At 34.3% G+C, this 16,594-nt stretch overlaps 2 protein-coding genes across 3 annotated transcripts; one reads left to right on the plus strand and one right to left on the minus strand.

Moving 5' to 3' along the window:
- Nucleotides 1-174: 174 nt before the first annotated feature.
- On the plus strand, nt 175-4,300 carry LOC134273291 (kinetochore protein Spc24-like). Of its 2 annotated transcripts, XM_062755485.1 has the most exons (5): nt 175-265; nt 477-662; nt 3,047-3,293; nt 3,501-3,577; nt 3,959-4,300. In XM_062755485.1, the coding sequence occupies exons 2-5, from the start codon at nt 491-493 to the stop codon at nt 4,063-4,065; spliced, it is 603 nt and encodes a 200-aa protein (XP_062611469.1). In that variant the 5' UTR covers nt 175-265; nt 477-490; the 3' UTR covers nt 4,066-4,300. The 2 variants fall into 2 exon arrangements, with proteins under 2 accessions (XP_062611469.1, XP_062611475.1); XM_062755491.1 differs by lacking the exon at nt 175-265 and having other exon boundaries at nt 469-662.
- Nucleotides 4,301-5,105: 805 nt separating this feature from the next.
- LOC134273454 (DNA-directed RNA polymerase III subunit RPC1-like) lies at nt 5,106-15,631 on the minus strand (the record flags this gene model as incomplete). Its single annotated transcript, XM_062755657.1, has 26 exons — nt 5,106-5,247; nt 5,959-6,028; nt 6,307-6,370; nt 6,660-6,728; nt 6,972-7,144; nt 7,241-7,349; nt 7,773-7,889; nt 8,036-8,101; nt 8,196-8,282; nt 8,403-8,554; nt 8,686-8,781; nt 9,232-9,324; nt 9,428-9,516; nt 9,689-9,816; nt 10,417-10,572; nt 10,875-11,032; nt 11,237-11,350; nt 11,552-11,663; nt 12,158-12,245; nt 12,356-12,440; nt 13,889-14,053; nt 14,266-14,401; nt 14,642-14,769; nt 14,998-15,067; nt 15,188-15,328; nt 15,490-15,631. Coding segments are annotated over 26 exons (2,896 nt in total), but the record flags the coding sequence as incomplete, so codon positions are not given.
- Nucleotides 15,632-16,594: the final 963 nt, after the last annotated feature.

Here is a 16,594-nt window from a genome sequence, read left to right on the forward strand (position 1 = left end):
TCCGATTTCAAATGTATGACATTTGAAAGAAATTCAAATAAGATCACATGACTGAATCAGCAAGATGGTAGATCACCGTTGACGTCCGAGGTTATGTGCGAGGTACGAGTCATCCGAGGAACTCCGAGTGTCAAAACACTGGAACTCTTCTTTTCAAGGAGATTGTTTTTGTACTGATAACTTACATCGACGACTATTGGATATTTGGCTTCGAAATTGACCAATCATCACTATTGTCTTATTTCAGAGCGCACATTACAAAAAGGTAAACAGAACATTTTGTTATCATTTATGTTTGAGGTATTTTCAAAGAGAGGACAATGATAAAATTGAATAATTTGTTATGTTTTGTTCTAAAAAATCATTTTATCATAGTGATGAGGTGATGGTTTATCAACAAGGCTCATTTGTTAAAAAGTACAAAGTATTTTACTAGTTTATTGAAAAAGTGTCCATTTTTGCCATTTACCATATAGATAAGAAAAACAAAATGCAAAGCCAGGAATCACAACTTTCTGACCTTGTTAGTCTTGGGAAGGAGGTTACAGCAGCCTTCGAAGGGTCACAAGAAACTGAACTAACAGAGAAATGTGCTGGCATCATCAGAGAAATCCGCCAGCTTCAACAGCAACAAAGAGAGCAGCTAAAACAACAGATTCAGGGTAATATCTAATATACCAACTTTATATGATTGTTAGCAAATACAATTTATCATTAAGTCAAATGCTGGCTGACATTTTACATAACAGTGAGTTGTGAGGCCATTATTTACACCCTGATTGAATTGCTGACAGATTATTCCCCAATCATATGACAAGGAGAACACCTCAGGTTTCACCAGTCCGCAGGGGATTGCTCACTTCTTCATGAAAAATGATCCCACCTCTTGTTTCAGAGTTCTGTGTTTGCTATGTGCCAAAATTTGTAATGTTTATTGGACTTTTGAGTTTTAATACAGATCGTTATTTCCATATTTCTTGTCTATATAATATGAGTCTTCATGCATACTTGTTCGGATAAGTGCTAGTCTGCCCAGAGTGACCAAAATAAAAAAGAAAGGAAAAGAGTCAAAAGACCATACCTTTTGCAGACTTTGATTGAAAAGTTAAAATGACTTAATATTCCCTCTGATGAAGAAAAAAAAATAATTTAACAATATTTTGTATAACGGTAGTTACATCCCAAAATTAGAACACTCCATGCATGAATTGCCTCAGTTTTTTTTTATGAATACCAAAGTATGTGTACCTACTTTCACCCCAAAATTTAATTCAAGAGCACCCCATACAAACATGTTAGTTAGACTTCTAAATAAATGTAATGAACAGCCCAAGACTTGTACTCGAAGTACATGTACTCAAGCTTAGCAACAAGTCAACCCAGTCTGCATGAACATGCCACAAATGTTACTTGGTAAATTATCATAACTAAAATGCAAGAATGGTAACCTGCATTTTTCGGAGATGATTCTTATGAGCTTATTAGGAAAAGTATAAGAACATCAAAGGGTCAAGGGTGTGTAGGACAAGAGTTGCTTACAGTCACAAGAATAGGTTACAAAAAGGTTTTCAGTAAAAGAACTATATGCGGTATATTGCATATATTTGCCCCCACAAAAGTCAAATTTTGAAAACTTCCTGAAATGTGCTGAATTAAATAAATTGTATGAGAAATATGAATTAACAGAAAATATTATCATGATTATAGTTTCAAAGCAGTGTATTCACAATTTTTGTTTTTATGACGTCACAAACTAGTCCGATTTTATATCCTTTTTCAGAAAGAGGAAAAAATGGACAAAATTTCAACATTGAATTTTAGCTTTAAAATTTATAGAGCGCAAGTTTGTTCAGGAACAATATTCACATATTACATTGATATTATCATTCTACACATTATATCAAAATATTGATCCTGAGCACACATGCGCTCGGTGACTTTTACTCAAAAGATTGACGAAATATGTACATTTTTCTGTAAAATTCATAAAAAACTGAAATTTACGTCATGTTTGTGACGTCATTACGTACATATGACGTCATTACTCATGAAAATATTCAGTGCTTTGAAGTCAGCATATACTCCCCTGTTTAAAAACCTAATAAAATATATCTCCATCAAAGTTTGATTTGGGGGGCAAATATTTGTTATTACCGAATAAACAGTCAGGGGCATAACTCAAACAAGTTATAAAAAAAATAACTTAAATAAGTTATTTTACATTATTTTACACAAACAATTTTTTTTTCAAAAATAACTTAAATAAGTTATTTTTATATCCTACATGGACATTGATTTCTTGAAAATTTTGTGTTTCCTGCCAATTTGCATTGCATTTTGGGATTCCATTATGTAATACTAGATGGAGTTCACTGACTCCAATGGAGAATTGGTGAGGAGGTGGAGATAAACAGCATTTTACTCCTTATTTTATGTTTTCATCCACATGGTGTTTATGTCCAATTTTTATCATTAAATAAAAAAAATCCCCACTTTTCCCAAGACTTTGAACACTTGTCCTGCATTGAGCAAGGTTTAAATTTAGTCAAGAATTTGTTTTTGTTTTGGTGCACGAGCAAAATCCTTTGGTGCACGGGGTGTGAAGTTAGGGAGGAATGACACAAAATAACTTAAACAAGTTATTAATTTATTGAAGCTATTTTGGAAAAATAACGTGTTTGAGTTATCAAGGCTGGAAAAAAGTAGGTCATAGCAAAGAGAAGTAACTCATTGAGACAAAAAAATAACTCATTTGAGTTATTTTTGAAAATAACTTGTTTAAGTTATGCCCCTGACTGATAAAGTTCTTTGTAAGAAATGGCAACTAATGGAATTTGGTTACATTGCTTGAAAGAAAGTTTTTGAAAAGGCAAATGGAAGATTATTTTCAGAATTAAGATTGTAATGTTTAAACCTTCTAAAAGTTTGTCGCATTGCTGAAATGTCTAATTTGCGATTTGTGTAGTTAATCTATTAATTGTATTACATTGTATCATTATACAACGTTAATGACTAAATTAATACAAGCTCATTACAATGACTGTAGAGTTAATCAACCAAGAGGAACGTGAGATGGAGAATGTGAAGGAAGATGGAGAGAAGACAGAAGCTATCCATCAGGTTCAAACTGTCCAAGAACAAATAAAGGCAGAAAAAGAGCACCTAGGGGAAGTAACCAAGAAATGTGAAGAACTAAAGGAAACTCTACAGAATCAGCGAGAGGAACAGGAGAGACTTACAGCAGAGGAACAGAAGGCCAGACACAACAGTACACATACACTCCCCAAGATTAAGTAAGCCATTTTAAAGATCATCTTTGCTTTGAAAATTGAACAAATGAATTTCTTTCAATTTATTCTTCCTATCTTTTGATTAAATTAAGAGCATGGAAGAAAAATGACTGAATTCTTTTCTGGGATGAGGGTGAGTGGGGGATTTCTGTCCCTTCCCCATACTGCTGGACACCCCTGCATTCAATTTTTTTCTTTACATTTTAACAGATATGATGTACAACTCTACAATACTTTGACATCAATAAGATGGCAGTATGACTGTGAGCCTGATGAAATCAAAGGATGTATCCTTTACCTGAATCTAATCTTTGCAACATTTTAGGGCCATGATACCCAAGATACCTACGGATATCCATTTCTGTCTATCTTTAATATATGTGTGTTTAAATTTTTTGTACATAGCCTTTATAAGTGAAGGTAATAAATATTGTGACGTTTCTAAAGACAAAGGTCCAGACTTCAGGGTGCATGGGAATAACATTCAAATCATTCAAAATTAAATAAAAATTTCCTAGAAAAATGATTTTTTTCAATATGTTTTGTTTATATATACAATTACACATATATGTGCAAAATACCTTGTATGGCCTGAAAGTTCTCGTGTATGAATTGCACTCAAAACCCATGAATTTGCTACTGTTTAATATTTTCCTCAACTGTAACAGATATTTGCAACAAAAATGACATCAAACCATTTTCTCTGAATGGAAAGCAGGTTTCCAAGTTCTTCATTGCCAATTATTTGTGGGATATGATGGAGGAAGACTGGTGACAATTGACTGATTGAGAATCTTAGGATCTGGGTCAAGTTTAGTCAACGCCCAGTATTAGTTTGGGTGACACCAATTCAAAATTCATGATGGCATCCATTTCATGAACATGAAGTGAAAGTGTATAATTGTTTGTTTTATGATCCTCTAAAGTCAGGGATTATGTGATACAAAGACACTGTACATAACCTTATTGTATAAATAATAAATGTAGATAAACTCCAGATTAGGATTTTACTTTTATTTCATTAACAATTTGTTCAAGGTCACAGTACGGCCTCTATCAAAATGCATTCAATGGCTGGAGTATGTGTCAAATCAGTCCAAGGGGAAAGGTGCTCTCAACAAAGTATTCACCCAAAGATCTATTTTGATCTTGACCCCTGACCTAGAAACTTTGATCAAGGTCACTGCAAACCAAGCCTTGAAGGGGTACTCTATGGGTGAGGTATGAACCAGACAGAGCCAAGGGGAGAATAATGCTATGGACAAGTTGTTCAAGAGATCTGCTTGAGTCTAGAACAATGAGCTAGGAAATTTGGTTTAAGTTCAAAGAAAGTTGCAGAAATGTAGCATTATGGTTTTATATATTACTCTTTGACCATAACGCTACAGATCACGTAATGCAAAAAATGTGCAATTTACAGCGCAAGATTTTTTGTTCACTTTTGAGAATTTCTCCACGTTCCAGCATTGATCAATCAACTACCCCTCACACCCTAATTCTAGACACATTTTTAATCAATATGTATAATTTATACCCTCACAACCCTGTAAAGTTGTCTAACAGGCCATGAATTGCACATTTTTTGCATTTCAGGATCTGTAGTGTTAAGGACAGAGACTATTACACTGTAAATAAAACCATAACGCTACAGTTCTTAGCTAGTTCAAAGGACAACTTTTACCCACAGGTTCTCGATAGCCAAGACTAAGGGTGATTAACATTACCGTGGACACTTTAATTAAGGCAGAGGAGTGAAAAAACTGATCACTATTAGACACCAGCAGAGCGGTCCTGACTAGAAGCAGCACACAGAGAACAGGAAGATTTTTATTTTTAACAACAAAAAATACAATGTTCATACAGCAACTGCTAAGAGATGTCCATTCCTGGAAGGTGGAACTCTGGTACATCAAATATCAGTTCTCTACGTGGGGGTGTTGGATCAATCTTCTCAGCTCTAGATTTCATTAAGGAAAAACAGCACTTTCTTTATAGATTTACTGAAGTGAAGTATGATAAGCTGCATGTTATGTTTGATGACTTTAGCCTTCTGAAGGGAACACAAAAAAATCCGGTAAAGAATAATTACAAACCTTTGTAAAACAATACTGACAAGGTTTAAAGAAAATACTTTGTACCTAATAATCAAATTACATTTGACCTTCTTTGTTTATATTTTCTTATTGGTATGACATTCAAACAGAAACATACATAGAATTTATCAATGTGTTCCCCAACTACTCTTCATTTTCCCCCCTCTTGTTATCTCAAGTTCTCAGATGTCTTAAAGTATCAAGTTTGAGATAAAGATGCTTGACTTTATGTATTTAATATAAGATTAATTTTTATAAACCTATTACTTTTGTGTACAGTTCAGTATTACAGCAAAACGCAGTTATAACAAAGTCACTGGGACCTATGATATTACTTCGTTATATCTGTAATTCGTTATATCCGTATAAGAAATTCATTACAGTTATATAGCTGGGGATCTAAGATGACTTCGTTATATCCGTAAATTTACAATATCCCTGATCGTACTAAACAAGTTTTACTGTACTCAGCATAACTATCATCCATGTAAATACTGTTTAGGTTGTAATTATCTGCATTAAATATAAACATTAAACTACATGCATTAGTAATGTAAAATTGTAACAAAGGATACTTGTGGAGCAGTTTGAAGAGTCCAGTGCCAATCCCCATAGGAATGCCCATGATAATGCACTCGCTGACCCCTGTAAAAAAATCATGCAAGGATTTACACTGTACATTTTAAAAGTTCCACTTTTATTTTAGGGAAATATCTAAGTATTTGATTAAGGGCATCTATTATGACTTTTTTTCTATTGGAATGTTATTAAAATCTTATTTTTGGAAGCATAATCATAATGGTATATCATTTTTTTCTTTAAATAAAAACTGGTCATTTTGGTATCAAAATGTCTCTGTTATTAAGAAAATTCTACAATAAATCAAAATTATTCATATTTAAAATGTATTTTCAAAGATTTACCATTGATGGCATCCCTTTGTCCATGGTAAGCTGCCTCAAACAAATGGTCAGCTGTTTTCTCAAACTGAAAAATTGATCTTCATTTACTGATGTTTTATGTATATGTACAGTGTAATCTTTAATTAAAAAGTAGTTTCTGAAGCAAAGAGGATAACAATATGAGAAATCATCATTTTGCTTTAATATGCATATTATTCCATGATACTGTATATGTATTTATACAATAGCATAAAAAGAATTGTGGTAAATCATAAACTTTTGTTTTATTTTCATGGAGTATATAATTACAGTGTAATTTCATCACACCTTTCTAACATTTTTAAGCAAAGATGAAAAAAATGTTATATACTCACTGATGCCAACATGAGAACACTTTCCTTCATTTTTGCCAATCCAAAGCGAGTGATGCCAAGAACTTCACCCTGTTCACAAAATACAAAGGTCTTTATCTATTGTTGCAATTGTTACATAAATTGTAAGCTGTGCAATAACATTGTCCCTTATTATTATTAACCTTAGATGTCAGATGAAGGAGATATGTCTTTCACCTCACGTAGAATTCTCATTTGAGCACTAGTTCATGCATAGTGTGTATTCTTCCAATTCAAATTCACATGCTTTACTTTGCTAAGTATAGGTATTTTAATCATTTTTTTTAATTTTACCTTGAATGTCATCAAATCTGCCAGTAACATGACGTGACGGATATCAATACTCATTCCATGACTAGACATTGTGTAGTTAACTTCATTCATAATTGTTGTACGTGCTGCCTCAATACCCAGTGTCTTCTCCATGGCAAAGGTATTATTTGAAGAGGCATGTGTCCCCTTAATTCCTAAAACATTTAACAAAACTAATGTTATTTCCCATTCTAATATACATGTACATGTATATGAGTTATTTAATCTTGTATGACATAAATTCAAAATACCTGGTGTTGCCATGACAGCTCGTAAATTGTCTCCCTCTACTAGGAGTTTATAGGTGTCTCCCTTTTTCTCATCAATATGTATGACTGCTCTTGTCACATTCTGAATTCCCTGTATTTTAAAGAAAATTTCCATATCTGTTTCATCTGTTTCTTGAACGTTTTCTGTACATCTTTTATACTAGCATCTGTTTATTAAAATATCATTCTAGGGCAAAAAAAAATTAATTTCTTGGTTCTCAGGCCCTCCCTCATCTCTTCCAAGGGTGCCTCATTGACCCTTTTTATTGCTAAATCAATAAAATATAAACACCAAATCACCTCCCTCATCATTTTTTGAGGTTTTGTACAATGTAAAAAGCTGCCTCATCATGTTTTGGCGGCAATAAAAAAGAAAAAAAAAATGCCTCCCTCCCTCATCATATTTCTTGAAAAAAGGCCTGAGAACCAAGTAATTAACTTTGTATGGCCTAGGTAGTGAGCTAAATATTAACGTCAAAAATATGTAGTACATGTAGTATATGCTTCCATGTACCTTGATCATGACAGAGGGCAGTTCTTTCTTTAACATCTGAAGTATGTAGTACAGTGAACTCTTTGATGTTTCCCTGGGCCTCACGCTGAGTATAGCTGAGCTATGAATTTGTACATCCTGCAAAAATAAAAAGATGTACTGTCATCTGCTGTTGCTTTTTTTAAATATGTAAACTGTTTTACAAGATTTTCAAAAAAGAAATTGAATCAATTTAGGACCTAAAGAAGGACATAAAAGAAACTGACAATGAACTCAATTCTTACCTGAGGCTTGACCCTCAGTTTACTTGTACAAATGGATTCTTTAATGCTCTCAACATTCACCTCCAACTAGATAAAGAGAACACAAAAAATAAATGTTAACGAAATCATTGTAAACAACATTTTTTGTAATTTTTTAAGAGTGTGGAGTGGGTCTTTGTACCTTGAGCAGTCTTATTCTATCCAAATCTAGCTTCACAAGAATAAAGCAGTCATCTGGTATGAAAACCTCCTCTATGTATTCTGACACCTGTTCAAATAAACATAAATAGTTAAACACATGTACATTTATTTATATGATCATTCTAATTTTTTATCTATATTATTTTTACCACTGTAGAACAAAAATAATACATATCCAATGGATTACCTCCCCTAGAGTGGTTTTCTCTATCCTCCCTTTGACCACTCTAGCAAACTCGGGGTCATTATTCACCATAAGTTCTGCTGTTATGATGGGGGTACTTATGTTCTTTGAGGCATTGATAATTTCTTTGATTCTTGGTACTCCCTGGGTGATGTCTAGCATGATTTTAAGGAATAAAATATGTTTATGTATCTGCACACTATTACAATATACACTGTACATGAATTAAGAGCCATATGTACATGTATCGTTAAACTACTGCTATTTATGGCAAACAAAAGGATACTCATGGAAGCCACCCCAGCAAAATGGAAAGTTTTCAGAGTCATCTGAGTTCCTGGCTCTCCTATACTCTGTGCACAGACAGCACCCACTGCTGTTCCTAAATAATAAGAGAAACAACAATTTGTCTATCTCTGCTATCTCTTTTTTAAAAAGACACAACAAATAGTACTGAAGAAGCATGCTTGGATGTAGAGAAATCCTCCAGTGACTACTTTAATTCAAAAAAATTATCCATAATATAATACTTTAATGCAATAGACAGTGGGAAAGAAATTATAAACATGATAACAGTATTTGCCAATTTTTGCAAAAAAAAAAAAAAAAAAAAAAAAAAAACAATTGCAGCAAATGCTGTTGATTTTCCTTTTTTAAATTCAAAATGTCAGATACATTTTTATTACCTAGTTCTATTTGACATAATGCCAAATCCATTCTTATTACTGATACTTGGTTCTTTCTGAATTTATCCCATTCCTTGTTCTATTTTATTTCAGATAATCCCATACCTACTCTTTTCCTGAGATAATCCCTAATCCATTTATATTACCTGGTTCTATCTGTGCCTTCATGAATTTATCCCTGCACACATTCAGGAAATGTTTCACTTGGGATGGTGTCACTCTGTTCAGCTCAAACAAAACTGTAAAGATGGCTTATAATTTTATGTGATACAATGTATTACTTGACATTATATTTTATTGCTAAGTCTAGAGAGAAATCATGCTTCTAATTACTTAACCTACCTGGAGGTAATTTATCTTGCTGTGCATCAACTATTCCAAACCTTTCTCTTGCCAAGTCAATGTCTGAACCCACTGTTTCTATGAATTTTCTGCAAAAAGATCAAATAAGGCTTATCTTTCATAAATACTATATTTATATTAATATAACAGTAACTTGAACCAAAGGGTGGCTTAATTCACGTCAAGTTGACAGACGCAGATCAACAGATCAAACAAGTCGTGAAACATAAGAAATACTTTTAAATAAAAGAATATACTTACATCAAATCATCTTTAAAATCCTCACTGCAGCTTTTGTACTTGTCTTCTTGTAACATGGTGTTGACCAGTGTTTGTAGCTCAGTCCCAGACAGAGAAGGTTCATCTCGGAAACTGCTTCTGGTGTTAGCCTAGAGAAAATTAAAGTAGTCATGGAAGTTAAAATATATAAAGTTAACATTCGTGTACATTGTAACAACATTAAAGAATAGTGTGGAAGTGTATATTTTGCTGGTTGTCCTAGAGAACAGGTTTAGATTGCGCTATTTGAAAAAAGCTTAACAGATTTGAGTATTTTGAGTAAATTAGCCTCTATATTTTATTTAAATTATTTTCTGTCATTGCCTGTGACAGAATTTAGTTTAAATATTCACTCAAAATACAATATAATTACTGAAACCAACTTTTATTCGCGTGCAAGTAATTTTCGCGAGGTTTGCGAGAGCCTTGTCATCACGAATATTTCTCTCAGCAAACCAGTCCTTATAGTCTCCGTGTCTATTAACAACAGATTCAAAAAGGCTTCATTGCGAAAATTAATCGTCGCAAACTGGTAACCCCCTAGTAAATCGATAAATAAAGTTGTCGCGAATAAAAGTTGGTTTACAGTATGCAATATATTTCTTTTAAATTTTTTTTATTAAAAATTGAGTAACTTTATTTGAGTAAGAGAGAATCTGTTTACAGTACATATATGTACGAGTGAGTTAAGAAATTGTAAACAATCAAACCTTGACGTGATCATAGACTTTCTTGAAGTCGATTGGTTGGTCCTTTCCCTCCATGGAGGCGGGGTCTAGACTGTCTCCACCATACACAAACTGTACAATGTCATTGGTGGAGCTTCTGACTGTCAGGTCATAGTGGGAACAAAGATCCTCCAAAGACTGAATGGAGAGAGAAAAATATTTCAAAGCACATACATGTATTTATCTATAGATATGATACGATTATCATACATATAGCAATTTTTATATTAACAGTATTTTAAAAGCTTTAAAATTGTGATTGATTAGAACTGGAAAAAAAATACACATCTGAATTTGCATGCTTCAATATCCCAATTTCATAAAAGTACTCTAAAATTAAACTTGGTGTATACAATACAGCATGTAAGTACAGTGGATATGTACAATCATAAACATATGAAGGTGACTTTTAGAGAAAAGAAAAAAAATTTTTGGCATACTTTGACGAGTCGTCGCTGCATGTATCCTGTTTCTGCTGTTTTGACTGCGGTGTCCACAAGGCCCTCTCTTCCGGCCATTGTGTGGAAGAAGAACTCTGTGGGGGTCAGTCCGCTGTAAAAACTGTTCTCCACAAACCCTCGAGCTGCAGGGTCCTTAGCTGAATTCAAAGATAGATATCTTTTTTTCATATGAAATGTTATATATCATGATATTCAATACATACTCAGCTCCAAGGAACTGAAAATTTACAACAACAAAATCAAATTCTTCATTAAATTGAGCATAATAGATTCTTGCATAATAAATATTCTGAAATGACTCTACATTTTAAGAGAAAAATAAGCAAATGTTTCCGACTTACAGAATTTCTCAAAATGCGGCAGAGCCCTGTCCTCAAATCCATTGGGTGTTCTCTTTCCACTAATAGCCTGCTGTCCTACGCAAGCAATCATCTGAGAAATATTGATGAAGGAACCTAATGAAGAAAACAAATCAAGAAGCTAATGATAAGCAATTTAATCTAATGTTTAAACCAATATATTATGCATGTAATAACATGAAACAATGCATCAGCAATCATTTTACATAACAACACTGAACTTTGGAAGAAAACTTTTGTTAGAATTTTTGATGTGGTAATATATTCCAATTTATTCTTATTCTGGTGGACATTCACCTTTAGAACCACAGATGGCCATGTTAAGTGGACTGTTACTTTTGTGTAGTTCTCTGAGACAGGCTTTTCCAGCATGGTCTCTAATAACAGACAGCTCTCGCAGAATCATAGCCTACAAAACAAAGATGTAGTCAACTCTGTAAAATTATAACTCGCAGGTAACTGCGAGTACCATAAAAATGAACTCGCAATTTCAAAAGACAACTCGCAATTTTAAAATAAAAGCTTTTCAAAAATAAACAGCCATCTATCCATCCTTTAAAATGATCATCAAATGGCACATGCTTGTTCATTTAAAAATGGCAGATATAAACAGTAACTGAAGAGAAAGACTTAAACTGGGTTGCAAAAGATTTTTCTTTCCTGGGTGAAAATTACAATGAAAAAAAAACATGCAAATTTTTACGAGTTACAAATAATTCAACTCGCAATTTGGATATTCTGATTCGTATTTTGCGAGTAGTTTATCGTGAATTTCGAGCCCTGTTTTGAAACCTGACTCAGTACGGTAATCATATTACTTCAAGCACCAAATATGCATATACATAACAAAATCTATTTATTCTTACATGTTTTTTACTGTTTAAGCCCCTTAACTACACTTACCTCTAAGGTTTCTTCTTCAGTACAGCCAGGCTGAGTCTGAAGTTTACCCTCATCTAAATCTCGGATGAACCCATCACATTTTCTGTACCTATAACAGAAATCCATTAATCTTTACATTACTACTGTTATGTTTCATTAAGATTAATAAAGCCTCTTTGTTTTTTGATTTTAACGTGTATTTTATTTATGTTTTTGTACCCATCATCCAAAAGATTATTTTTGGCTTTAATCAATCCAGCACCAGGAGTTACATCCCCTATTCCAATGGAGAAGCCTCTATGACCTACAGAAAGACATTAATAAACAAATAAATAAATAATTCTCAAACAAGAGGCCCATGGGCCACATTACTCACCTGAGAAGCTTTGACCATTCTGTTCTTTACCAGATTTCCCCCTTGTTATACATAATGCATACCCACCCTACCCCACTGATCATAATTTAGACATTTTGAAATCTACACTACCCCATGATCCTTCCATGGGCACATATGTTTCAGTTTTTTTGGCCCAGTGGTTCCTGAGAAGAAGATTTTCAAAGATTTTTCCTATATATTTCTATGTAAAACTTTGATTCCCCATTGTGGCCCCGCCCTTCCCCGGGGGTCATTATTTGAACAATTTAGAATCTTCACTATACCAGGATGCTTCCACATAAGTTTCAGCTTTTCTGGCCCAGTGGTTCTTGAGAAGAAGATTTTCAAAGATTTTTCCTATGTATTTCTATATAAAACTTTGATTCCCCATTGTGGCCCCGCCCTTCCCCCGGGGGTCATGATTTGAACAATTTAGAATCTACATTACCCCAGGATGCTTCCACATAAGTTTCAGCTTTACTGGCCCAGTGGTTCTTGAGAAGAAGATTTTCAAAGATTTTTTCTATATATTTCTATGTAAAACTTTGATTCCCCATTGTGGCCCCGCCCTTCCCCCAGGGGTCATGATTTGAACAATTTAGAATCTACATTACCCCAGGATGCTTCCACATAAGTTTCAGCTTTACTGGCCCAGTGGTTCTTGAGAAGAAGATTTTCAAAGATTTTTTCTATATATTTCTATGTAAAACTTTGATTCCCCATTGTGGCCCCGCCCTTCCCCCGGGGGTCATGTTGTGAACAATTTAGAATCTACACTATACCAGGATGCTTCCACATAAGTTTCAGCTTTTCTGGCCCAGTGGTTCTTGAGAAGAAGATTTTCAAAGATTTTTCCTATATATTTCTATATAAAACTTTGATTCCCCATTGTGGCCCCGCCCTTCCCCCGGGGGTCATGATTTGAACAATTTAGAATCTACACTACCCCAGGATGCTTCCACATAAGTTTCAGCTTTACTGGCCCAGTGGTTCTTGAGAAGAAGATTTTTTAATGACCCAAGCCTATTTTTGTCTTTTCTTGATTATCTCCCCTTGCGAGGGTATATGTCCCTTCATTTTAACAATTTAAATTCCCCTTCACCCAAGGATGCTTTGTACCAAGTTTGGTCAAAATTGGCCCAGTGGTTCTTGAGAAGAAGTCGAAAATGTGAAAAGTTTACAGACGGACAGACAGACGGACGGACAAAATGTGATCAGAAAAGCTCACTTGAGCCTTCGGCTCAGGTGAGCTAAAAAATGATTAAACTTCCTGCAAGTATGTTGATCTAGCCTAGTATAAAGCGGAGATATGCTATTTTTAAGATCATTTTAAGAAGTCTTATATATACATGTAGCTTGGAAAACCCTATCCTTACTAAGATAAGCAGGACAAAGTCTGGCCAGTCTAGATAGAGCATCAGCTGCCTCCTGTTCCCCAAAGTCCCTCAGGATCACATAGAAAATGTTACTCTTAGATCCACCACCCAGAGTGCCTTTGTCCATAGAACCACACAACAGCTCACTGTTCCGAATTACCACAACTAAAACAGACAGAAATCTAATTTCAAAATTATGTGGTCTAGATAAGAAAAGAGTAGACATACCGGTGTACTATACAGTTGTCTTGTTCTTAACTTCATAATTTAAAGAATGAAAGTACTAAGTATTAAAGTAACTGTATTAATGTTTTGCATGGTCATGGTCATTCAAATATTATGATGCACAACATTCTCTACAAAGGGACTCAACTCACAAGAATCATTCACACACAGATCTTCCCCTTTGGAGTAGTTCTTTCCCTTTGTTCTCAGGTTAGCTCTGACAGGAGAGTCTTTGTTGGGCCTCAGAAGAACACTAAAAATCTGCTTCCCTGTCCACAGTTTCATAGGCTGTTCAAAATGATAAAGAATCATTTTTATGTCTTTTATAATATCACCTCCCATTTTGTTAATTTAATGGATAGCTGTTTGTGAGCACAACTTAAGTAATAGTTCTGATCCATGAAGATAATGAAGTGCTAATGTCATTCAAAGGGATGATGAATTCTTCATCTACTTATTTAAAAAAAAAAACCATTTCTTTGTCCCCCAAAATAAGTCGACATAAATCAAAATTGTTTAAAAGTTTACTTTGATAATGGCAGGAGGGGGAAGGTCAATCTTAAGATTGGTCTCTCGGTTTGACAACATGGCTGATATCAACTGACAGGCCCTGGCTCTATCCACAAACACGTCCTTCTGTGTGATGAGGTAGCCACCTGGGAATAACCAATGACAATGCATTCAAAATTCTGACAGGGTAATTGGCATTGGACAAGCAAATCTCTCCATGCTTACAACTATGAGTAGACTTGCTGATGCCTAACAAAGATGACAAGTTTGACAATATGCACTTTCTTACAAACACCATTTTTACTGTTTTATTATCTGGTAAGAGTTTTTCGTAAGAAACTTTTGCAACTATGCAGTATTATTGCATAACTTACCAGTGATGAAGTCTTGGATAGCAGCAATCAAAGGTTCTCCATTCCTTGGAGTGATTATATTTGATTTTGACTGAAAAGAAAATCAATGCAGGTACAAGTATTATGCCCGGAAATGTCAACATTGATTATTTCATCATTTCTTTAAAATATTCCACTTAAAAGATTTGCAGATTTTTTTTTATAAACTAACCCCCATTAATGTGATTGCCTCTGCTTTGGCTTCCTCTGTCTGTGGTAAATGTAGATTCATTTCATCTCCATCAAAGTCAGCATTGAAAGGGTTACAACAACATTCATTGAACCGGAAAGTTCTGTGAGGCATAACTTTGGCCTGCAATGACATTAAATGCCAAATCAGCAAAGATAAAACTATATTGAAGTGATCATGATTTTAATATGCTTTTTGACTTGCAAAGATACTGTTATTGTATATCATATGAAATCAACCAAAAAATGGATTTGTACATAAACTCCAAAATATAGAATACTCACATAGAATGCTTGAATACTGAGTTTATGAAGAGATGGCTGTCGGTTAAACAGGACAATGTCATTATCTATCAGGTGACGCTCAACAATGTCCCCAAACTTGAGTTCCTTGGCAATTTTCTCTCTGTTACCATACCTCAAATACCTATGGTCAACAGAGATAACTTATGTTATTAAAGGACCATTTTTAGCAAAAGAATATAGTCATCTGACATTACACTTTTGATAGGATTTTACAGAAGGTCAATATTACACATATCTAAGCTGTTTGTTTATGGAGCATTATTTTAATGTTAATACACCTATTAAAGTCCAAATAGATGAACTCAAGACTTAAACAAGAGGCCCATGGGCCACATCGCTCACCTGAGTAACTTGGGTGATGCAGATCTTTTTAAAAGATTTGTTCTATATATATTTCTATGTAAAACTTGGATTCCCCATTGTGGCCCCGCCCGCCCTATGCCCGAGGGTGATGATTTTAACAATTTAATATCTACACTACTCAAGGATTGCTTCCACATAAGTTTCAGCTTTCCTGGCCTAGTGGTTCTTGAAAAGAAGATTTTAAAAGATTTGTTCAATAAATCTCTATGTAAAACTTGGATTCCCTATTGTGGCCCCGCCCTACCCCCGGGGGTCATGATTTTAACAATTTAATATCTACACTACCCAAGGATGCTTCCACTTAAGTTTCAGCTTTCCTGGCCCAGTAGTTCTTGAGAAGATTTTAAAAGATTTGTTCTATATATTTCTATGTAAAACTTGGATTCCCTATTGTGGCCCCGCCCTACCCCCGGGGGTCATGATTTTTACAATTTAATATCTACACTACCCAAGGATGCTTCCACATAAGTTTCAGCTTTCCTGGCCTAGTGGTTCTTGAGAAGAAGATTTTTAAAGATTTGTTCTATATATTTCTATGTAAAACTTGGATTCCCTATTGTGGCCCCGCCCTACCCACGGGGGTCATGATTTTAACAATTTAATATCTACACTACCCAAGGATGCTTCCACTTAAGTTTCAGCTTTCCTGGCCCAGTGGTTCTTGAGAAGAAGATTTTTAAAAGATTTGTTCTATATATTTCTATGTAAAATTTGGATTCCC

This window comes from Saccostrea cucullata, unplaced genomic scaffold (genome assembly GCF_032062105.1).
Source record: "Saccostrea cucullata isolate Sc308-1 unplaced genomic scaffold, CSIRO_AGI_Scuc_v1 ctg31, whole genome shotgun sequence".
Taxonomy (NCBI): domain Eukaryota; kingdom Metazoa; phylum Mollusca; class Bivalvia; order Ostreida; family Ostreidae; genus Saccostrea; species Saccostrea cuccullata.

Bases quoted from the DNA above. Each gene is read 5' to 3' on its own strand.
- LOC134273291 (XM_062755485.1), top strand. From the start codon at position 491: ATGCAAAGCCAGGAATCACAACTTTCTGACCTTGTTAGTCTTGGGAAG. The intron at 3,294-3,500 runs GTAAGCCATTTT...ACATTTTAACAG, and splicing joins CATACACTCCCCAAGATTAA to ATATGATGTACAACTCTACA. The intron at 3,578-3,958 runs GTATCCTTTACC...CAACTGTAACAG, and splicing joins GCCTGATGAAATCAAAGGAT to ATATTTGCAACAAAAATGAC.